The 25,400-nt window shown below is 43.6% G+C and overlaps 1 protein-coding gene across 2 annotated transcripts in view; it reads right to left on the bottom strand.

The window, feature by feature from the left end:
- The window catches only part of SCLT1 (sodium channel and clathrin linker 1), a 589,184-nt gene that overhangs the window by 557,547 nt on the left and 6,237 nt on the right, over positions 1-25,400 (bottom strand). For both annotated transcript variants that reach the window (XM_085641492.1, XM_085641491.1), the window contains exon 2: positions 101-144. In XM_085641492.1, the coding sequence (XP_085497618.1) occupies positions 101-120 (20 nt within the window). In that variant the 5' untranslated portion in view covers positions 121-144. The remainder of the gene's footprint in view (positions 1-100; positions 145-25,400) is intronic.

Genomic DNA, 25,400 nt, shown 5'->3' with positions numbered 1-25,400 from the left:
GGAGAACACCCTTAGATATTAGAACACTTTGTGGAGATGCAAACATTATGTAATACTGTCCTCACACCAGATTTTGCACATGTGAATAAATCCTAATTACCTTTTATCTGGCTCGGCCATTTCTTCTTCTCTCGAAGCAACTTCCTGCAACAGAGAATTTTGAGTGTTATAAAATAAAAATGGCAAACTCTAGCTACAAAGTGAATGGCAAACAGAATATACGAAAGAAAGACTCCAGCCGTAGTTCCAGTGCCAATGATCAGGCATAAAAATTGACATATTATTCCCTTGATTGTTTTGTCAAAAAGCATCAGAACTAAAACGCAACAACACTCCTCAACCTTGGATATCTTCATTAAATCCACATACACTAAGTGCCTCCTACTTTGAGGGAAACGCAAAAAATGCTGATTTCTAAAAGAAAAACTTGATAACAAATATTTTAAACATCACTCCTCTAACGACCATATTTCCTTACTTTAGAAACTACCAGCAAAATTTAAAGTGAAAAATAATCCTTTCTTAAATCTTGATTTTAAAAGGAGAATTAAAAAACGTCGATAGAAAGGGAGAAGTCATTGTTTAGGAGGAATGCGTCACTGTCTCTTTCAGGCAGGAGGTAGAGAATGGAAACTCCCTCTACCTAGGCATCACCTCACAACTACTGAGCAGATTCAAAACCATCCAAAACGCTGCAGACAGGCTCATGCTCGACCTCCTGAGAAGAGCCCACATTACCCCACCTCAGAGCCCTCCACTGGCTCCCAGTTCAAAAAAGGTGGCAGTTCAAACTACAGACCCACGTCTATAAGGCCCTGCATAACAAAGGACCAGCCTACCACAACCACAGACTGAACTTCCACCAACTTGGCAGACAACTACGTTCTGCCTCCCTCTACCCCACCCACATGCCCCGCTTCCACAAAAGCAGAAACGGCGGCCGCACCTTCTCCTACCTGTCTGCCACGACCTGGAATTGCCTCCCAGTCCACCTCCAGACTGCACCTACCCTACAGAGGTTCCGAGATGGACTAAAAACCTGGATATTCGACTGACAAATCCCAGCAGCAGCCCCTCCCCCCCAACTAGTGCCTGGCTGCGCTCACAAGAGATAAGCAGCGCTCTACAAATTGTTGATTGATTGTTGTAGGAAGCTGGCCTGTATATACTATACCAAAATGAGGTATAGTGTTCACAGTGTCCAGTGGAACCCCAATGGTATGCAGAGGTAAAAGTAGATAGCACCTTACTCTTGTTTGTGGTAGTGTGGGTGAGCAGTAAGGATTTATCAGAGGGTGGTGTTAAGCATTTGTTGTACACACTCAGGCAACAAACGATGTCACACACTCAAAGACTGAACTCTTATTAAGTTATTTTATTTCTAGAACCAAGCCAAGCCTGGTGCAGGTAAGTGAAATAAATGCTTTGCAAAATCTTATACAATGTTTTACAGTTGAATGCAGGTTCAAATGCAGTTGATTGAATTGCAGATAAGTGGATGTTTCGAAATTACTTTTCAGTTACTTTACAGATTACTTTGTACATTACTTTTTAGATTACTTTTTAAATTACTTTTTCTACTCAGTGTGATATTCCTAGAGAAAAGGTAAGTAAATCAGTTTTTGTACATTTGCAGTTTTTGAGTGTTTCATACACACCAACTCCAAACTTAGAAGAATTTTCAAGGAACACATTCAATGCAATCCTATGTAAGGAAATAGAATTATCAGTTTACATGCAAGTAGTTATTTTTGGGAGTTGGTATTCTAGGGGTCAGAAAACAGGGTTCCCCCAGGGTCAAGGATGCACTCTCAAATCACCCTAAGCAGCATTAGGGCGGCCGGGTGCAGAATGCTATCCAATGGGAGATAGGGGGCCTTTGGTCGGAGGCTGCTCATGAGCAGGCCACAAGGTTGTGGGAGCAAAGCTCCTGGTGTTAGGCTCAGGGCAAAAGGGGATCCGAGTTAGCACACAAAGTGCACCCGCAGCGGCTCAGGGGTGGCTGGGTGCAGGGTGCTGTTTTGGCGTTTGGTGCCCTGTTGTTTTCAATGGGAGCTGCCGGTTTTGGCTGCAGGCTCGGTCTAGGAAGACTTCCGGCAGGTAAGTTGGAGGGCTCGGGGACGTAGGTGCACCTCGGGTTCCCTTCTCCGGGGCGCAGGGTGGCTGGATGCATGGATGTCTTTCCAGGTCGGATTTCACCTTACCGGCCACTCACGGTTGGGGGTGGGATCTCCATGCAGAGGCTGCAGGCTACGTTGGGGAGTCCTGGAGGGGTCAACCCACAGTGGACTCAGACTCTGGAGTACTCAGGGACCTCACTGGGCCACCCGAATTCGGGCCGTAAGCATTGGGTGCAGTGGTGGTTCCAGGCGTCGGGATTCTTTGTCCTCAGCAGGCTCGGAATCTTTCTTTGTGAGTCTTTTGAACAGAGCTGCTGTTCACAGGAGATCCGGTCTTTGTTGAAGGCAGTCAGTCCTCCCAGGGTTTCTGGAGGTCGCTGGCTGCAGGACAAAGTGGCTTTTGGCGCAGGATCTCTGGAAACTGCAGACGGGCCGGTAGGGCTGGGGCCAAGTCAGTTCTTCTCTGCAGTCTCCTCTGCTGGGTGTCTTCTTCCGTGCTTCTTCTTAGGTTGTGGGAATCTGTTTTCTTGGTTCAGGGCTGCCCCCTAAATACTGTTTTAAGGGGGAGTTTTAGGGGTCTTAAGGTCAGTAGCCAATTGGACCTTAGTGTGCTCACCCTACATGGGGGAGTGGGCACAATCCTTCATCCTGTTTGGAGAGTGCCTGCCGGGGACTGAAGAGTCTGCTTCACCTCACCTCGCACACCTGAGGGGGGGTTTGTTGGCAGAGGTGGGCAAACCTTCTGGGCAGTGCTAATTTTTCCCGCCTGTCTTCCAGCTGAAAAGGAGGGGAGCCTGCTCCTGATAGCAGGAGAGGCTGGGGGTCGTGTTACAAAGGCGGCAAGGTCTGTGAAGCTCCCCTGCCACAGATGGCTTTTCCTGGCCTAGGGGAGGTGTGACCACCTCTGCCCAGGAGCGAAGGCTCCCACCCCAGGCACCCAGAAACATGTCTTGTGGTGGCAGGCTGGTGTTACCAGTCAGACAACCCACCAGAAGCTGGTCGTTTTTCAGGGGGCATCTCTAAGATGCCCGCTGAGTGCATTTTTCATTTAATCCCACACTGGCATCAGTGTGGGTTTAATGTGCTGAGAAGTTTGATACCAAACTTCCCAGTTTTCAGTAAAGCCATTATGGTGCTGTGGAGTTCGTAATGACAAACTCCCAGGACCATATACGCTTAGTGACATTACTGCACTTACAATGTCTAAGAATTGGATTAGACACTGTAGGGGTACAAGGCTCATGCACCTGTACCCTCACCACTGGTATAGTGCACCCAGCTAGAGGGGTGGCTGACCTATGCCAGGGAAGTGGGTTGTAGGCATGGCACACAGGGATGTTTGCCATGTCGACTCTTCACTTTGTTCTGCACCGAAACAGGTAGCATGCAATGGCAGTGTGTGTGTGAAGGTACAGGGCCTCTAAGGGTGGCACAATAAGTGCTGCAGCCCTTAGAGGCCTTCCTTGGCCACAGTGCCCTTGGTACCTATGGGACCATTTACAAGGCACTGACATGTGACAAGAGAGGTGCCAATTGGGGTACAAGGTACTGTTTTGGGAAAGAACACAAGACCTGGGTACCTGATTGGCAGGGACCCAGGGCACACCAAGTCAAAGTGCATCAGTAGTCCGGCAAAAAGTAGGGGGGTTACTGCAACAGAAACCCAGCTTCCTACAACTGAGAGTAGGCCAACATTACAGAATGCATTGTAGCGATGGTGTACATTAATTACCTCCGGTGACCTGTTAGAGCAATGTTCTCCTTCACTATTTCATTTACCACACTGTTAGCCTTACTCCATAGCAGGGATGTTGTTTATGAATCTAATGAATATATGCAGGACAGAGAACTCATATTATAGTAAGTATACTGCCTTCTCCATTGTGGTATTTTCATCAGTAATGTCTGGTGATCCATATAAGTAGTCTAATGTCATTCTTGGCCTGAAATTCAGCAGCCAAGCCTTGCTTCTTCAGGGAAAGTTCAGGCCTCGTCTGCCTCCGCTCTCTCCACACACATTTTTGGGGAAATAAATTGGGTCACAGTGCATTTTAAATCATAATTTCACATACATTTACTAAAAAACAATAGGTTGTGAAAGGGCACTCATTAAATATTCAAGTAGTTTCATAGTGTGCATGATGCTCCCCAGGAAGTTGTGTTTATTTTTTTCTAAGTATGCTAAGGGTACTCCCCACATGTTAATAATTTCCACGAGTGTGCCAGGCCAAGCACTGCCATTGTTGCGGTCCACATACCATGACTGACCCTGTATGTCAACAAGTATTAGCAATGCCAATAGTTCTGGCTTATAACTGAAAGCACACCTTCAGTCGCTGGTGAGTTTAGGAACTGAATACGTCATAATAAATGCACTCTGGCACTCAATCATTCATTCATCCACCCATTAACTCATCTTTGCATTCACCCACTTTCTCTTCTACAATAAAAAGACACGCAAACATTCAACAAGCATATGTAAGACATGTAAGGCTACCTTACAGCGATATTGTACATAGTGTAAAGTTCCAACATGGCCATTACATTTAGAAGCAGTGTGCTGGCCATAATAGAGTGATGAATAATGATACACTATGGGCATTACCATTCCAAGATTGCTATGTGGTTTAGAAGCAGTGGTCACACTGGATGCATGCATTACAGATTAAATGAGCAGCAATTAAGGAACCCAGTAGCACTGTCTAAGAAGCAGTGGTACATCCTAAAAATAATAAAATATAAAAGGATAAGGAAAGAAATTAACGTACACCTATTAAAAAGAGAAAAATCACAACAAAAGAATTTCCCACTAGCTATGGCACTAAAATACACTCATTTTCAGGCAGAGGTGCATATGTGATCAGGCACTGTGCTGTCACATATGGGACAATGGAGCTAATGGCTGAAGTGGGCTAACCTATTGCCCCATGCCGTATGCTGATTTGGTTAGAAGCAGCAGTAAGAACAACCCAGAGACAAAAGAGGGCTTAGCCAAGGCCCTTCTATATAAGTATATTTATGTACGTGTTTGTATTTATATTTAAGATTTTTTATTTATTTATTTGCTTTTATTAGAAGAGCGTGGCAGACAACTGAACCTTTCAGGTCCTAATCGGAGGGTCTAGAAAAGATAATTACAGTGCACACCTTCCATCCCGAATTTGTCAAAGGGGACAATCAACACCAACATCCTTGACTACTGAGGTAATTAGAGAGAATACACATAAAAAAATACCTGTCTACGGGCTTTAACAGGATGTAATAATAACCCACCAGTAAGACATAATAGCTTTTACATATGCTTTTAATTATAAATAAATAAATAAATAAATGAGGCCTGCTTTTTTTGCCATAACTTTTCACATTTGATCAGACCTATGGCATCTGACATACCTTTTTCTTGTGAACCAATAAGGCCTATATTCGTTATCATACGAGTGTCGCCATAGGGAACTCAGGGCTTCTGTTTTGAGCATAAGATTTCCTATATGGCAAACATCAGGCATACAGTCACAAAATAATACATGTGTACATATTACAGTTCGAAAAACTAGATGCAATTCTTCTTATTGGGGCCTAGCGTGGACTCTAACAGTGCAGAATGTGTACTCTTAGGTTTTGTCAAAAGGGATAACTAAGACCATACTTGACTAGTACGGTGATCTTCCATATAACCAAAATACCGGTCTACGGTTTTAACACAGTATACGTCTATTTAACACTTAAAGGCTTCCTGGGTTTAATAAAATGTGTGTTCACAATATATGTCAGGTCTTCTGCCCTTATAACTTTTCATAAGAAATAGATCAGACCTATTGCATCTGAAATATTTGTTCCCAAAGAACTAATTAAGCATTTGGCCTTTATCATTGGCATGCCACCATACACTGCTTTGAATTATTGCTTTCTGCCTAAACTGGCAATTATCAGGCAGAATACTGTTATAAAATTACAAATAGGGATAAAATCACTGTTGGCAAAAAGGACTTGCATGGATTATCCGGTTGCAAATCTTCAATCTCAAAGATTTTTCACAGGGGGTAAACAACACCCTTGCCTACTTCAGTTATCTATGAGATTCCATGTAACATAATTCCTGTCTCCAGCCCTTAACACATTGCTTTAACATATGCTTCTCCCAATAAATAGTTCAAGTTTACTTGATTTGTCACAACTTTTCATGATAAATGTATCAGTTCTATGGAGTATAATACAATTTTTCCCAGTTGCCCAACTCAGGCCTATAGCCTTTATCATTAGATGATCACCACAATCATCCTGCTTTATTGAGCATACACCTTCCCACAAGGCAGCCATCAGGTATACAGTGATACAATTAAATAAATATACAAAATTATAGCTAGCAAAACCCATTCTAATAAGGGTTTAGAAGGATTATCATGGTGAAAGTTCTTCTACTCCCAGGGTTTGTGAGAGGGGTTGCTAGCAGCAAAGCCCTTGGCTTCCATGGTAAAATGTGAGATGCTTTGTAACAAATGCCTATCCGCAGTCCTTAACACAGTAAAATACCCAATCAACCTTAAAGGTTATTGGCTTTAACAAATGTTTTTCACAATATAATAAGCTAGACCTACTGTCTGTGTCAAAACCTTTCCTAATAAACAAATCAATTAGACCTATGGCATCAGATACAACTTTTTCCAGCAAACCAATGAGGCATATAGTCATTGTCTTGTCAGCATAACCAACCCATGCCTGCTGTATTGCGAATAAGCTTTCCCACAAACCTACCATCAGACATACAGTCTAAAAACTATAAATATATACAAAAATAATGTGCAAACAAAATACAACCTTCCGCAAAGGATGAAAAAAGGATGATCTTCAACTCTGAATATGTCTGAGTTGGCAACCAAATCAACTGCCTATCACTGTAATCTGTGAGATTCCATGAAAAAAAATAACTCTTTAAAGGATTTAATGTAGCTCAATAATAATCCACCCTTAAACGCCTACGGGTTTTAACAAATGTTTTCCACAATGAAAAGCTCAAGTCTACTGCTCTTTTCTTAACTTTTCATAAAAAAACAATCAGACTTACAGCATTGGACTTTTTCCCAGTGAACCATACAGGTTCAAAGCCTTTTGCACTGGTTGGTCACCATACCCAACTCAGCCTACAGTACAGAGCATGAGCTTTTCTATAATTCAACCATCAGGCATGCAATCAAATTCCAAACATATACAAAATGGCACTGGGGAAAAATAGAATCCTCCTAAAATGCCCTAACAACGATTATCACAGTACAAAACGTCTATTCCCAGGGTCCATCAGAGGGGTTACCCAAAACCCTTGGCTACCACGGCAATCTGCGATAGTCAATGCAATAAGATACCTTTTTAAAACAATCAAATAGCAATCCACCTGTAAATGCCTTTCGGCTTATCATATACTTTTCACAATTAATACGTCAGGCCAATTGCTTTTTAAGTAACTTTAAATAATAATCGGATTAGGTATATAGCGTTGATAATTGAATCGGCACCATAAACTATTTAGTTCTGCTGTATTGGGAGCAAGCATCCCCAAATGCAAAATGTGCAACACAAGCACTCTTCAGTGAAAAAACACATCGTCACTGGAGAGAAACAACCTACTGGGCCTTTCCCAATTAGGTTTCAGGGCTAACCACAGCACCTAGATAGCCCTTATTGCCGCAACAGACGACATCCGCACCCTACTCTACAGAGGAGAGTCAGCCGCCCTGATCCTGCTTTACCTCGATACCATCTCCCACCACACATTTATCGACAGACTATGCCAGATTGGAATCACAGACAATGCACTCAGGTGGATGGCATCCTCTCTTATGGGGCGCACTCAGAGAATCTGCCTCCTACCCTTCACCTCACAACCCAAGCACACCATCTTCGGCATACCAAAAGGCTCATCCCTCAACCCTACAATCTTCAACATTTACATGACACTACTCGCAGACAATGTCAGAACCCACCAAATCAACATCATCTCCTATGCGGACGACACCTGGCTCATCCTCTCACTCTCAGCAGATCCCCCCCCTCGAGGAAGACTGACTTCCAGCACTGTATGAAGAACAACTGCCTGAAGCTCAACACGGACAAACCTGAGGTTCTGCTCTTTGCAGACACACCGCCCTATGGAATGACTCCTGGTGGCGTGTGGCCCTCGGTCCCACCCCACACCCCGCAACCTCGGCATCATCGTGGAAAGCGAACTCTCCTTGAAACGTCAGGTCAAACCTGTCTCCTCCGCCTGCTTCCACACACTCTGATTGCTCCATAAGGTTTTCAAGTTGCTGCCAACCAGCACCAGGAAAACAGTGATGCAAGCCCTTATCACCAGTCGACTGGATTACAGCAAACGCACTCTACCCAGGCACCACCACCGAACTCATGCAAAGACTCCAGACTATCCAGAACACAGCAGCAAGACTGATTCTCAACCTACCCAAGAGGACCCACATCCCCCAGCACCTGAAAGACCTCCACTAGCTCCCTGTCCAGACGATATGTCAATTCAAGCTTCTGACCTATGCCTACAAAGCCCTCCATGGCCAAGGACCCACATACTTGTGCCACCGAATGCAGTTCCACCAACATGCCAGGAATCTCTGCACAGCTCACCCAGCCCTGTCAGAGATACCACCAATCCATTGCTGCCACTCCAGAGAATGCTCCTTCAGGCAACTCGCCGCTAAAGCCTGAAACACCCTCCCTCTCCACCTCCATACCGCACCCTCGCTGACCCACTTCAGGAGCAGACTCAAGACTTGGCTTTTCCTGTGAAAATTGCAGCGCAGCGCCTGGATACGCTCCCGGCTGATAAGTCGCACTCTACAAGTATGACCGGATTGTTTGATTGAATCACACTACCAAATGGTCTGCTCAAAGAAATCAACATGTAGGCTTTTGAAAGTTCTTTTTCTGTAAGGTAAGGAACATTTGGGCTGTTAAGCGAGAACCAAAACTTACCTCTGGTCAGTCAGGACGAACGGTTTGTCATAGTGGCCACCAACCACCCCTCCTTTATGTCAAAAATGACCTGCAGTGACTAGTGCTTTGCAATCGGTGCCACACATGCCACAAATTACAACGAGCAACAGTATTGTCCCATAGGTGCTCTAGATGCCAAGAGTTACCTCCAGTATGCCAGGTCCTGCATGCTGTCATGGGCTGTTTCTGTAAGCAAAGAATTACCTCCAGATTGCCAAAACCAGCAGTAGACTTGCATCAGCAGACCACACTCACACATGGTCTCACTCATACCATCTCCCTCACTCACACACACTCATGCTCACGCTCTGTCAATCTCAGTTACTGTAAGAAATTGGATTATTATTTCAGGTGGGCGATTGTCCACTTAAAGGAATAATCACAATCGGGGTGAACACTTAAAGTCACTAAATTAACCTGACATTAACCCTCAGAAGCTAAGACACAGAGCATACATGATTAACTTAAAGCAATGTGCAATGATCACGCTTTCCAGGTCAATGGAATAAAATCAGGTTTATTTGTAACTGCGTAGTCAAAATGAAAGCCACTGCTGTATTCACTCTGCAGGGCTGTTCCGACTGTCACTTTTGGAACACAGCCTTTCCTGGCACCACATTTCATGCGATGGGACATGACATATTATCTATATACAGAACAAATGTAAAAATAACAAACATTAAAATAAAATAACTATACTAAATAAACCAAACAGCAAATAACAATAGAAACACATTGATAAAAAATATACCTCTCGATCACAATCTAGCATCAAAAACAACCCTTCAGATAGCAAAGTAAATGTAAAATCATGTATCGTAAAATGAAATAATCATCTCAATCTCATAAGCACAAATCTTTTGCGGGCAGATCTCCTTAACTCAACCACTGATAACATAGCAGACCCTTATTAATATTGGAAAATACGATACTAATGCACATCACAATATATGCACGTATAATAACGAAGTCGCATCACCATTGTTGAATTCACCTGATATTACCTCCCCATCAACCACGACTCAGAAGTACGAGGTTAGGCAGGCCCTGCGGCCTAGTCCTGAAGCAACTGATGGACAGATCACAGGAGGGGGTAACACGTAACCCTTAGACAAACGTGTAAACAGGAAAACCCAGATCGAGCCCACAATAGGTAGCAACATCATAGTGGTCTTAGGAGATCAGCCTCAATAAAACATGTTTGGCCCGCGAGGCATGCATTCCCAAAACACCATAACGTCAGATGCCACACTAGGAACATCGAGAAAATCAGAACACAGCATGCACACTACACACAGTGATCATGCGCTCCCCATGCCAGACATCCGGACATGGACTACTGGTCCTACATTGTGTCTACGCAAGGTCGAGAACAACCTGCGCTTCTTATCGAATGACCAGATTTATGGCCCAGTGACTAGGCTCAGATTTCTGTCTCCAAAGGAATGTACAGATTACTTTAAGAAACGTCAAGTAATGTATAAAATGACAGCTGAAACCAATGTGCTTTAAGACAGTCTACAGACCCAGACTCTGTTGCTCTGTTGCATGGTCTCCGGGCCGCTGCATTTAATTAAACCAAAGTTTTCCTGTTTTGCTAAAAGCCTCTTGTCTTTTATTTTACAAGGTGAATTCACATTCAAGCAACATCTTTGAATAAATCCTTGACTTGGATATGGCCCCTGAAAACCATCATCTTTACCAACCTTTTCCTCTTTGTTTTGTTTGAACTCCACCTCTGAGGAACATCTTGAACCAGTAACCTTGACAAACTTACTAACATTCCACTAATGTTCCCATTTCACATGTACAGCACTTGCACAGGCCCTTTCTATCTTAACTGGAGCACCATAGTTGGTGTCCCCTTTCTTAACAAAACAAGGTTTTTGTACACGCGCCAAGTCATCCACCTGAAAAAGTACATGCTTAACACAGCATCTAGCAACATTCCTTTCCTTTTGTTTCCTTTGGTTCTCAGTTACTCTTTGATATAAGGTATTCTGATCATCGATTTTAATCACTTTGTGCTTAATAGACATGAGCACCAAAGATGGATCCAGCATTGAGGTAGGGAGACGTCCCCTTAATAGGCTGAATGGGGACTGCTGTGTAAAAGAGTGGGGGGGGGGTCGTACGATAAAACCACAACATGGACTTGTCAGCTTCTTCCACATTGTAGTTGTTGTTTCTGGTCTACTTAATGCAATCACCCACAACCCTGTTCATCCTCTCTACCAGCCCGTTGATCTGGGAATGAAAGAGAGGACATTTTAAATGCTTGACTCCTGAAACTTTCAAATATTCTTCCATTTCAGCATTCATGAATTGAACTCCATTGTTGTAATAATCCATTAGGACAATGCATAATGCAAATGATGCAGCAGAAAACTGAATGGTCCAACCATATCAATTTCCAATTTAGCTTATGTCTGTCAGGATATTGAATAGGTTTCAAACATGGCAACATCACTCGAAGGCCTTTCTCAGGTTTACTGCACACTACACATTCTTTGACTTCAAAGTCAATATCCTTGTCCATTGGACGCCACCAATAGTAAGCTCTTGCTCTTCTTTTTGTCATTGGTGCCCCCAAATGTCCTTCATGAGACATTTTAACTAGCTTTTGAAGCATTGACACTTATCACCTCTCAACACACCACCACCCTCAATGGAGTGTTCCTAAGCAATTTTGCAGTAGGGTTGCATAGCTGAGTATACAAACCTCTCTTTTGGTCAGCCATTAATAATATAATCCTCAAGCTTTTTCAACACAACATCCACCTCACTTGCTTGTTTCAACTCCTTTTCTGAGCATGCTTCATACACAGGCATATATACATTGCAGCTACAAAACAACTCTCCTTATCTTTCACAGGATCTATCAATTCTGGATTACACACTGGCAACGTGGACAGCATATATGCAGTTACAATATATTTTCCAGGAATGTGTGAAATTGAAAAGTCATATTGTAAAAGCTTCGTAGGAAGAGGAGCTATACAGGGAGTGTTATATTTAACATTTTCACCACTCAGGATGTTCACCAAAGATTTATAGTCAGTTGGGAGGCAACATTTCCTAGTGTACACATAAGACCTAAATTTCTCTATGGCCCAATAACAGGCAAGCAATTCTTTTTAAATTACAGAGTAATTGAGCTATGGTTCAAGAAGGTCCCTTGACGCATAACCTATGGTGACAGATTCACACCCCTTATCTTGAGTTAGAACAGCTCCCAGATCATACTTGCTCGCATCAACTGTAATGGTGCATGGGAACTCCGGATAATAAAAATGTAAATCTCTTGCCCCTGTCATTTCATCTTTGACCATATTGAAATTCTCTTGACAACAATCATCACACTCAAACTGGACATTTCTCTTTACCATATTTGTAGGGCTTTTCATTTTAGACACATACCCCGGAATAAATCTGGAGTAAAACTCACATTGCCCAATAAATGAGCGTAACTTATCTTTGTTCTTGGATGGTGGACACTCTACAACCAATATGACCAGTCCAGGTCTCGGGTAAATACCCTCACCTGAACTAATGTGGCCCAAAAACTCAACTTTCTCCTTCCAAAACACACACTTTTCCTTCTTAAAAACAATGCCTTCATTAGAAAAAATCTGGAGAGCCTTCTGTAAAATGAAATCCTGATTTTCCAACCTCTTCGCAAAAATCAACACATCATCCTGAAAAACTGCGCCTCCCTTGATGTTCCCCAACAGCTGATGCATGATACGCTGGAAAACATACGCAGACGATGCCAGCCCAAATGGCATGCAACAGAATTGGTATGTTCCAGCAGGAGAATTGAAAGCTGTGTAGTGTCTGGAGGATTCCTCCAACTTAACCTGACAATATACCAAGGCCAAGTAAATTTTCTAAAACCATTCATCTTCACACAGCATTCCCAACAAATCATGAATTTTTGCCAAAGAATGGGAATCAACCCATGTATCTCTATTGAGACTCCTCAAGTCAACACATACATGAATATCTCCATTGTGCTTTATAGCCACCAATAAAGGTGACAACCTTAAACTCTACTCTTTAGGTTCTATGACAAGTCTCCATGGCAGGGCTCAGCCAGAGAGATTTGGGTGAAGCTAACCCCATCCATATTTGCTTGTGGGTTTGATACTGAAATCATACTCACTATAGTTTCAAAAATTTTGATAAAGGCACCTCCACGGACACTCTGAATGAAAACAAAATGTAAAAAAACTAAAGGTTGGTTGAGATGTGAAAAGCTTTTGTAAGGGGATACCTTAAGAGATAGAGTTAATACTAGACTAAAGTCATATTATCTTGTTTATAGGTACCATATCTGCTGGTACCATTATCAGACTGGTGTGCAAGCCTGATGCAGTGTTGCTGTTGAGTAGATAAGCCACAGCATTTTTCACTAGACATGTTCTCTCCATACCAACCCACTTCCCCCTTGAATTTGCCACCGAAGCAATGTCTCCTCCTGTAAACCGAGGGCAAATTTCGGGAGGATTCAGGAACTAGCGTTGCCACCCCATTGGAATAATCTTGAATCCAGGTTGGTGGCTTATGACGAAGCTAGGTTGAATATCACATATTTTCTTACATTTCTTTATTATTTCCTGATATTCATCTAGATCTTCACCATCCACTGGAGGCACCTCTGGAAGATGTTTAAACACTTCTCTCCCTTCGAAGCCAAAGCAATGTACAAAAATATGTTTCTTTCTCTCAGCCCTAAAACGAGATGCCCCTATAGCCATCAGATATGTCTGGAAAGCACTGAACCTCTGTTTCCATGGTATGGGTAGACTACCAGACCATTCTAAAAATGGGGGTGGAGGATTGACTGACTGCATGCTAATAGCATAAATAAAAATGTGTTACAAATGTAAATCAGCAAAATTAAATATACTTAATAAAGAAATGTATTTTTAGAAAAAGTGAAACATAACACCAAAGCAAAAAAACTAAAAATTACTTAGAGAACTGAGTGATCAGATTTGTGTCGAAGAAACTCCTCCAAAGCAGTGCACTCAGCACTACAGATATAACCACCACAGTGTCATCCACCCTGTGCACACAACATAAAATTTGCCAGCTGTTCATCTAAGTAATGGAAATCTGACTTTATGTGCTTTCCATCTAAAATAAACAGAATATAAATATCACTGTATCTAAATGTCACCATCATTAAATGTCATCATCAGGTGTGCATATCAAAGCTGCACATGTATTAAACATAAATAAGGAATTATGTGTTCTCCATACTAATAATTAACAGCCCAGAAATGTCACCAGCGGGAAATGTCACCACCAGCTGTACACGTCAGCAAAATCAATCATGCTAAAAGTGCTCCAAATGCTTCAAACACCTGCTGTGCACATCAGCAAAGAAAATCTGTCTTAATATGCTACTTCAAACTAATAAAGAAATCATGGAAAACATGCACATGAGCTTCCAACATCAGCTGTGCACATCAACAAAGAAAATCTGGCTTAATGTGCTTCACCAAACTAAAGATTATCACCACAAGCTGTGGACATCAGAGAATTAGATTATGCTACATGTTAAGCATCTCAAATTTACTAAGCATATCGATTGATAGGCAATCTTAGTTGTGCGTATCAACTAGATGATCGCCTCCCAAAATGGCGGCAGAAACAAGACGATGCTTCCTTCAAAATGGTGGCCACACCAATGACTCAAGTCTATGCAATTATAGCAAAAGCAGGCACTGGGCCCATTAACCCCGCCTAAAAAGCAGCAGACCCGCTCAGAAGTCCACCCTTTACTCTGACAGCCAGATACAGCTAGCAGTTGGCAGGCAGACAGGTTACGCAACTGGAAAGTTCAAGTACTTACGGCACAACCAATAATAGTGCACGTCCGTGGACAGCTGGCAGAAGGGTATAGAAATGTGGTCAGTCAGAAATGTGGTCAGTCGATATTGCGAAGCAAACACAAGGGCCGATTGAAAAACACACAGCGAACCCCTGGACAGAATTGTGCCAAGGTGTACGATGTGTTGCACTGTACAGGGAATACGCCACTTACACCCAACATCATGGCCAGAACAAAACAGCGGAACAAGACTAAGGGCCTGATTATGACTACGGCTGTTCATTGGACTGCTGTAGTTGTGGTGGCGGTCCATGGCTCGCCAAACTGGCGGTTTACCCACCGCATTACGGCTTTGTCCATGACCCTGCGGTGGTGGTGCAGCAGTCAGAGGCTGCAATATGCTGGCGGTGCTGCTGTGGCACTGCCGAGCTTATTATGAGCTGACTCACCACCATCCTTTTCATGGCGATAAGACTGCCATGAAAAGGGTGGCGGTGAGACAACAAAGGGGTCCATAAAGGGGCCCCCTTGTGCCTCTGTGCATGGGGGTGCATGCAGGGGGGCACATTTTGTGCCCCCCTGTATTTTTGTACCCCCAGTTCCTGCATGGGAAGAAATGCACAACAGGGTGCAGTGGCCATGATGTGGCTGATCTCTTTTCTAAAATATCGCTTGTTCCAAGTCTTTTCACACACCACTAAATCTAATCCAGTAGCCTTAACTTCAAGAGTGCCGCAGGGTTCTGTTTTAAGCCCTCTGCTTTTCAATCTCTACATTCTCCCCAAATGGCAGACATGGCAGAGAAGTCGGGACTGACCATTTCTTCCTATGCAGAGGATACCTAGATCATCTTTTCTCTCCGCTCAGCCGCTCAGAATTAGGACCCCTCCCTGCTCCAGCTCCGACTGAGTAATATCTCTTTGTGGATTTCGAGAAACACCTTGAAGCTAAACAGTTCTAAAACTGAGGTCATCATTCTGGGAAACAATCCCGAACTCTGTGGAATTACCCATTGGCCTGACACTTTGGGACCCTTACCTGCTCTAGTCCTTAAACTTAAGAACCTGGGTTTTACTATTGACAACAATCTCTCCCTCAGAGCCCAGGTGTCCGGGGTTACCGCAACCTGCTTTGCGGTTCTCAAGTGGCTAAAAAATAATACTCTGGTTAAATCTCCTGCTGCCCAGAGAAAGGTAAAGCAGGCGTTGGTGATATTCAGACTTGAATATGGCAATATTTTGTACCTGGGCACTGATAAAGCCTCCAGTTACCGCTTACAGCTCATACAAAACTCAGCTGCGCCCCTTCCTTTTCGTCTGCCTCAACATGCCTCAGCCGCACCTTTGCTCCATCAACTCCATTGGCTCAAGGTGAACAAGCGCGTCGATTTTAAGGCCTTATGCTACATGTTCCAGGCCAAACATTGCTTGGCGCCCCCCTAAATACAAAGCCTGGTCAAACCATACATGCCCACTCGACAGCTGAGATCAGCGAGCCTTTCTCTGTTCTCTATTCCCAGAGTCCGTCTCACTCGTATGAGATGCCACTTGTTCGCCTATCTTGGCCCAAACTGTGGCATCTTCTTCCTTTGGAACTTAGGATGTGTCACTCGCTTTTAGCCTTTCACAAGAGATTAAAGACCTTCCTTTACAGCCAAGTATAATCTTTCGGCGCTGTCTTCTGCAACCTGCGGCTTTCATATTGTCCTGCTCAGCCCCGGGAAACCCTGTTGGGTAGCTGTGCACTTTATAAATCTATAAATAAATAAATGAAAATAAATTCCTTCCCTTGCAGGAATGTACTGCTGTGGTCTAACCGCGGTGCCTTTCTAATGCTCTCCTATGAGCCTTAGAGAGGTACCGACATGGGACTGCCACAGCACGTCCACTCGCCAAGGATTACAGTCATAATTCGGCAGGCGGTGTGAGGCCAAGTTTGGCAGTCATCCCGTGGAGCACTGGTATGGTGCTCCAAAGGAGGGTTGCCAAAGTCAGGATCAGGCCCTAAATGCAGTTCCTCGAAGTTGCCGAAACAGAACAATTGCTTTGCGCATTCCATGCAGTGGCTCCGGATAGGCACCAATAATGTAATGATCTCGCTTTCCAGGCCAGTTGAATAAAATCAGAGTTATTTGTAACTGTGTAGTCACAATAAAAGCCACCGTCGTATTCACCTCTCCAGGGCTGTTTCAACTGTCACCGTTAGAACACAGCCTTTCAAGGACAGCAGTGAAATGATGTCATGGCAGCACATTTCATGCCATGAGCCAAAACACAATGTGTAGAGTTTGTATGAAGTACGAAAATAGTAATAAAGTTAGAATGCAAAAGAATACAAATCCTAAACCAAATTAGAAAAACAGACAATCATTTAATAAACAAAATAACACCAAAATGAAGAAAATCAAATAGGGGGAACAAGAGATGTGACTTTTTGAGAAGGAATAACATCAAAAAGCAGCAGTCACTGTAGGCAGGGACATAGGTGCAATTTGAAGCTGACTGTGATCTAGCACCTGCTGTAAACACCAACCAGGTATGTCCTTGTCAAAAGTTTTACCTTCAGACTTAGGCCCTCATTACGATGGTGGACGGACTATTCTCTACAGGCCTTCGGTGGCGGTCAACCCACCATCTAGGGCATCGCTCCAACCACTGCATTACAATGCAGCCGGTTGGAATGCAGAGTGGGGGGGTAGGACCGCTGCCTCCAACAGGATCTAAGATCCCGTAGGATGGTGGTCACATTCCTAACCTCTTCAATGGGGGCAGGGCCTGCGCAGGCACCGCTGTAGGGATTAGGATATCCCTTTTCGACTGCCTGTTCATGGCATGGCCTTTTTATTGATTTTAATTGTTAGTTATGATTTATAGAATGTTTAAATAAACTTATTTTCTAACTACCTGTTCATGGCAGTCGTATTGCCATAAACAGGCAGCTGGAGGGGACTTTGGGGGCCTCAAGTTGGGCCCCTATCCTACTCCACTTCCGCTATGTGGCCTGGGGGGTTCACATGTGGTCCCCACCAAACATCCATGCACCGTGTGCCAAGAGCCAGATGGTGCCTGGAACTCGGTGCATGGATGTTTAAAAGCATCCTTTTTTCTATTGCGGCTTATGCTTTGGCCCTTTTCCGGGCCGCAGCACAAGCCGCAATAGAAAAAGGGATGTTTCCGACCGCCTACACGGCGGACGTATCCTAATCTGGCGAGTGTGACCAACGACTGCTTGTCGGCCAGTCTCAATCCCGCTACGATGGCAGTCGGATGCTCGTCCGACTGCCGTCAAAATGACCCCCATAGTCCTTAAAGTCCTCATGCATCACAGGAGCACACTTCTGAAGTCCCCCAGGACCTCAGAGCGGACACTTAGAGCCTCACAGGCTATCAGGTAGAGGTCAACAGCAGGATCAAGTCCAGGACCAGTTGTCACTGTTCAGCGGAGTGCTTCTTTCAGCTTGGTACCTCCCTATAGCCACACAGGATGTCAGCGAACAAACCCTTGTGGGTGTCTGTACGTGCCATGGGGTTCAAATTCCCTGGGGTAACCCTGCCCAATTTTGCAGCAGTTTCTGCTTGCCTTTCTACAAACAGACCCCTCCCCCTGTCATGTCTTCGACAAAGGAGCAATCCCTATAAGCGAAGCCATAGCCCTATCCTCAACACCTCCATCAGTACAGCCACCTTCCTGTAACCATGGGAACAAGCAGCCAACCCGATCAAACTCACTAAATACCGACCAATATCACTTCTTCCCGACCCAGCCAAAGTCTGTAAAAAGCAATCAACAAGCACCTCTCCAACCACCTTACCAAATAGCAGCTTCTCGCAACCACAGAAATCAGGAATTCTGACCCAACCACAGCATGGAAGCCCCCCTTATAGCAGCAGCAACAGATGCCATCCAGATGATCATCGACAGGGGAGAAAACCCAGACCTCATCCTTCTAGACATATGAGCACCCTGCATCACTGTCCCCCACCCGATCGTTATCCAATGACTCCACAAAGTAAGCATTCAGGGACACGCCCTTGAATGGATCTTCTCCTTCCTCACCAAAAAAAACCAAATCGTCAACATGCCCCCCTTATGACTCTGAAGCCCGAAATCATACTTGCAGAGTCCTGCAGGGATCCTTGCTTATCCCAACGCTCTTCAACATCTCCATGACCCCACTGGCTGACTTTATATGAGCTCACAACATAAACATCCTCACTTACACCAACAACACGAAAATTATACCATCCCTCTGGTTCAAGACAGACGTTATAGTCTTTGGAAAGAATGCCTCGCCATGTGTATCCACCTGGTGGCCCAATGGCCTTGGAAGTACCCCTATGTCCTGCTCGCAAGCGAGAAAACAGCAGAAACCGATATAAAAATGGTTATGACCACTCAAGTCGATACAGTAGTCTCAGCCTGCTTCAACACACTTAGGATGCTGAAGAAAATCATCAAGAGGCTACCAGACCCTCCCATGCCGTGCCCCCATAACAGCAAAACGTAGGGAACTCCGCTGGCCCCTGATACACAAGCACACATACTTTAAACTCCTCCCTCACACCTACAAAGCTCCCTTCAGCACTGTCTTGCTTACCTGAACAGCTGCATTCAATTTCACCAACCTTCCAGATACCTGTGCTCTGCTGGTCTCTAACTAGTACAGACCCCATACATATACAAGAGCAGCATAGGGGACTGCGTCTTTTCATACCTGGCCGCTAAGACCTAGGATGGCTTCCCACAACACATCAGAGCCTCCTCTCTTCTTTACTTTCTCAAGAAGCTGAATACAGGGCTTTTTGAGTAGGCCCCCAGGGTTGACCTGACTCTCATGCTACATACAGAGTGCCTGGATACTCTCATGGGTTATTAGCGCACTATAAAAACACTGACAACATAACAATGAGTTAATTAAGTCTAATGGAAAATGGTAAAGATGGATTGAGCCCAATAAGGTATGGAAATGCAGACACATGATGCAATTGGTCCAACTATGGAAGATCTCCAACCTCAAGTAGCATCAGCTGGCCTTTAAGGCTATCTTACAAAACAGAATATAAGCATGAAGATTACTCTACCACCATGCTCCTGTTTGTCACCAGGTGCCTGCCTTCAAAACATGCAAACAAATCTGCTGATCACCACAAGAGTGGTGAGGCAAGAATATAGGCAAAGGTGACATGCTGTATGGAGTTCTGATTTGATTACAAACCTTTAAAGCGTACGATTGCCCAAGAGCGTCTAAGCCCTAGCATAGTTGAATATCCAATCCAGAAGCACTAATAACAGGCGGGTAGATCAATTATCTAGTAAGGAGGAGAGGAAAACAACCAGGTCTTTAAGTGTTTGCAGAAGCAAAGCAAACTAGCCTGATGTTTTAAATATTGGGGCAGCCTATTCCAGAGAACATCCGTGGAGTGAACAAAACCTCGGGCGCTCCAGGTCACTTTCTTGATTCTAGAAACTATTACTGACCTGTACTTGGCTGAGAGATCTCTTAGGAAAGTACCAGCTGAACTTGCTTCGGAGATATTTCGGGCCTGATCCATGTAGTGCTCTATGTGCCAAGCACAGTGTCTTAAAAGCAATGCTCTTCCTTACCAGGAACGTATGAAGCTCCTCCATTGCTCCTGCTACACATTTAAAAATTTCAATATTTTTCAGAAGACAGCAAGCAGCATTTTGTAGCATTTGAAGATTGTTTAATGATCTCTGTTTGATGCCCTTATATAGGGCATTACAGTAGTCCAGCCTAGTCAAGACTAAGGCGATAACCACTGTTTTCTCAGATGTGATGGAATAAAAGCTGCACTTTCCTCAACATTTTAAAAATAAAGAAACAAGAAGAGGATAAAGAATTAATCAAATATGACACCTACGTTCCTAACTTTGGATACTGGCGTTGGAAGGGTGGCAAGTGACTATGGGCACCAATTATGGCCCCAGAGATTTACCTCCTTCCTAAAAATCTGAACTTCTGTTCTATGGGAGTTTAATTTTAAACAATGTTTGTTCATCCAGTCATCTATAACTCGCATACATCTGTTAAATCGGTCAGCTACCTCAGCCGCATTGCTGGACATCGGAACCTCAATTTGTGTATCATCAGCATATACAACTGTGACAAAGCCAAAAGAATGAATACGATTCGCCAAAAGAGCCACATAAATGTTAACAAGCATTAAAAATGCAAAAGGTCTCACATTTTATTGTTTTAGAGCTTTAGGTGTTGTAAATGTATTGAAGCAGCGAGAAAGATCACATGCATGCTGTAGCTGTGGGAGCTATTACAGTGGTTTGATTTATAGAAAATAAATACAATGTTAAAGGCATCTCTAGATGGAAATTATTTTTAGTGATTATATAAACACTAAAAATTGAGAAACCAGTGCGATTCTTACCCAGGGCTGCCTCCTGCTAGGCGGGGGTAGGGAGAGCTGCTACAGACTGGAAACCTTTGGGAAGAGGGGGTCAGGCCTGATAGTACAGGGTAAAATGGGAGAAAGACTAAAAAGTGGTTATTGGAAATATTTGAGCTTTTTTCCTCTTTTTCTGAGAAACTGCTGAAGGTGCAGTGATGGGACAGTGCCTGGAATGGCAGCAGGAATGGAATGTATTAATCAATGACTGTGTTGTTACTGGCACTGCGCACAAACTTTGGAATAGAAAAATGTTAGAAAAAGATGGCATGTCCAGCAAAGTGTTTCTTTCCGATCCGAACCACTGGTGTTAGGTTGGTAACGCAGTGCGCTGCACCAGGTACAATGAGAACAGGACCCTGGGGCTAATTTTTGCAGAGTGCAGGAAGAGCTGCACTGAAATCTGGGGAATGCATTACTCATAGGACTGGACCATTTGGCGCTATCTGTGCCCAGTCCCTCTGTTTCAGCCGCATGGTGATGTTGTGCTTCCAGCAGAGCAGTAATCGCTGCTCTGTAAGGAAGGATTCCGGAGTCAAGCCGAGGGCTGCCAAGGCAGTGACAGCCTGACAGTTACTAGCATAAGCTGTGTGACCAGTGCCCTAAACATAGCAAAAGGACTACGCAAACTCTTCTTTCACCTAAGTCAGGAGATGCGGAGTCATGCTTGCTTTCAATTAATTATCCTGTGGCCATATTTGAACGGCAAAAGCTCAGTCTTAAAAATATGTTAAAGTAGTACAGATAGTAATCTAAGAGTTTTATGTATTTATTTATTTGTAGTTTATAGAGTGCGAACATGACCCGTTAGGGTATCAGAACGCTTTACAGGGATAACAAGTTGTAAACAAATAAGACGTAGGTAGAGTGGAGGAACATTTGGGATCAAAACAAGTGCAAACCTGTTTCAAGTCAAAATGTAAAGAAGGTCCAAGATTACAAGTGTGGAGTGCAGGGAGGTGCAAGGTGAATAGCAGCCGGTCAGTCCAAGGTGTAGTACTAACAGAAAAAACCAAGGTCGCTGAACAGTGTGTGCAATGCAAGAATTATGAGAGGAACTTGCCTATTAGTAAGGTTTTGGCTTCCTTTTTAAGATGTGACAGAGATGGAATTCTTCTGATGACTGGCAGGAGTGAGTTACAGATTCTTGGTGAAGCCCCAGAAAAAGCACGATTATAGGTTTTTTTCTTTCGAAAGCGGGGAGGCTGGAGCAAGAGGTCTCTGGAGGACCGGGAGTTTCTGGATGAGAAATGCAGGGTATTTAGCGTGTAGAGCCTTGTGAGTGATAAATGCCAGTTTGAGTTGGATTCTGGCTTAAAGAGAAAGCCAGTTCAGAGCTTTCAGATGGACTGGATGAGAAATGCAGGGTATTTAGTGTGTAGAGCCTTGTGAGTGATAAATGCCAGTTCGAGTTGGATTCTGGCCTCAAAAGAAAGCCAGTTCAGAGCTTTCAGTTGCAGCGGCTTTGAGGCAAGCTTTTAGGGGGGCTGTGGAAATCTTGGGTAGGCCAGAGAGGGCAGAGCATCCATATTCGAGTCTGGGGATAACTAGTGCCTTTACTGCCATTTTTAGGTCAGGAGTGTCAAGGAATGGTTTTAGTTTTTTACATAGTTCAGGTGAAACCTGGCGGTTTTAGCCATCGAGTTGATGTGGTCACGCATATTCAAGCTGCTGTCCAGGGTTATACTGAGGGATTTGGCATAGTCCACTATGGTCACTGGGCAGTTTAGAGCTGTGATCGACTTAATCCATTCCCGAATGTCAGGGTTGGTTTTGGGTGGGAAGATTAGAAGGAACTCTGTTTTGTTCCGAGTTATGAATTTACTTAAAATAACATAAAAATAATATGTTGCATTTGAGCTAATTTTAAAATACAAAATGTATATATCTGGGGTAACCTTTAGGCTAATTTTTCCTTTGTTGTAAATGTTATAAACCTAGATAACTTTTACTTTCATAAAAATATTTCTGCAAAACTGAACAAATAGGACATGCAGTCTAGGAAACTGTAGGTGCTAATTCAGCAGCACGTAGCTCTGAGAAAACAACTGCAACTGTGGGAAATATTCTAGCCAAGGTGTTTCTTCTGAAGGGGATTTTCCGGGCCGTTCCATTTGACCACAGACAGTGGGGTTAAAAGTTGAGGCAACAAACAAAAAGTAAGGTTTTAATGCTGTGACATCTTTAATAGAGTTGGCTTAGTCTTACCATAATATATAAACAAAGTAAGTATTATTTAAACACCTCATATTTCATAAAAATACGCATTAATGAACTAGAAGGCACGTTTTGCATCGCATTACCTGGGACATGTCCCCCGCAGCCTGACATCTCTAAAGTTCCTGCAACACTTACTGCCAACCGTAAATCCTTTTCTATGGTCTCAGATATCTGGATCATTTGTGAGATGACCAGATAATCTGAGGACTGGTGAAATCAGCAGCATGGGCACAAAAAGTAGTGTTTTGAAAAGCGCAGTGCGAAAAAACAAGTAGACAGCGGCGCTTGTGAAAAGCACAGCGCTCTTAAAAAAATAATGTATGCAGAAGCGAGCAAAAGCAGGCAGCCCCTGTATTGAAGGTGAAAGTGCGGCACGTTGTCCAGACACGCAATTTGACCCAAGAAAAAAAAGTAGTCCTCAGAGGAGGCATACTTAAACACTGACAGCGTAGGGAGATAGTTCTTGGTGGTGCTCCATAGCTGGAAAGCGGAAACAGAAAGGAGGAAAAAAAGGAACAATAGCCCAGTAGCAGGCAAGGGTTTTCAAAGGACAGTGGTACAGACAAATATAAAGCCAGGGCAACCAGTGGGTGGAGTTTTACTCCCTAATCAACTACAACAGGTCACTAAGCGACAGCGCAAGTGATGTTACACTCAACCTAAAAAGCTTTGGGCTAAGGGATGATCCCTAAGGTACCCTGCATTGCAGGGTAAAAGATTTTGAGAGGTACTTCAAAAAGGCCACCCTTTATATGCGACCATTTAGAAAAGAAGCAAGGTGAAACAAGGCTGATTTGGAAATCCCGATACCTGCCAGCTGATTTTTCAAAACCTCATGGCTTACTGTATCGAAGGCCGTGGAACTATCCCAAAGGATCACCGCTATCTTACCTCCCTTGTCCAAGGTAGATCTTATTTCTTCTGAGACAGCTACTAATGTTGTTTCAGTGATGTGATTCAGCCTAAATCCAAACTGTGCATCATTCAGAAGTTTATTTTTTTCAGGATAATCTATCAGCACTTTATTAAGATGTTTTTCTATTACCTTGACAGGGAAAGGAAATCTAGAAATAGGTCTATAGTTGTTTTCTTTCGTAGGATCAAGGGAGGGCTTTACTGCCTTTTGTACAACTTTTCTTTGCACTTTCACTCCAGTTCCCGTAAATAACTAATAACTGGTTTGGCAATGTTGTAGGGTAAATAGTGTCCACCTGCATATTTTATTACCTATTATGGATTGCAATCTTCCCTAGGAGTATTCACTTTTTTTAGGCAAATTGCAGAAGAGAATCATGGGAAAAATAAGCAATTTCACTGGATTTACATACAAGGAGGGTGAATATGAATATAAAGAGAGTAACACCCACACATTGAGGGTGAGTTAACAGATACAAATATTTCATAATTGGGTTAGAAAAAAAATCCAAAGACTCCCCCATAAAGCATGTTTTGCCGTGCATGAAACAAAATTCTGTAATATCACCCGGCAGGCTACTGTAAAAGTTAAATAGATATGTATGCACGCGAGCAGTACTCTTCGTGGGGCAGGTCCTACCCGTCTCAGGCATGGTTATTATTAAAATCTTACTTTTAAACGGGTACTGAATAGGTCCTATATTCAGAGACGTTTTAAGGCATGGGCAAAGGGGGCTCTGGCCCAGGGTCCTAGCCTGTCAGGGGGCCCCCTGACAGAGCCAGCTCTGTTCTGCAGTGAGTCTTAACCTGATGGCCTTGAATAATTCTTAAACAGATCTGATATAATTAGGCATGGGCAGAGTTCGCGGAGTTCCTACGCAGAAC

Source organism: Triturus cristatus, chromosome 2_2, assembly GCF_964204655.1.
Source record: "Triturus cristatus chromosome 2_2, aTriCri1.1, whole genome shotgun sequence".
Taxonomy (NCBI): Eukaryota; Metazoa; Chordata; class Amphibia; order Caudata; family Salamandridae; genus Triturus; species Triturus cristatus.
The sequence above is the reverse complement of the archived record's forward strand: the minus strand, read 5'-3'. Positions and strand labels throughout refer to the sequence as shown.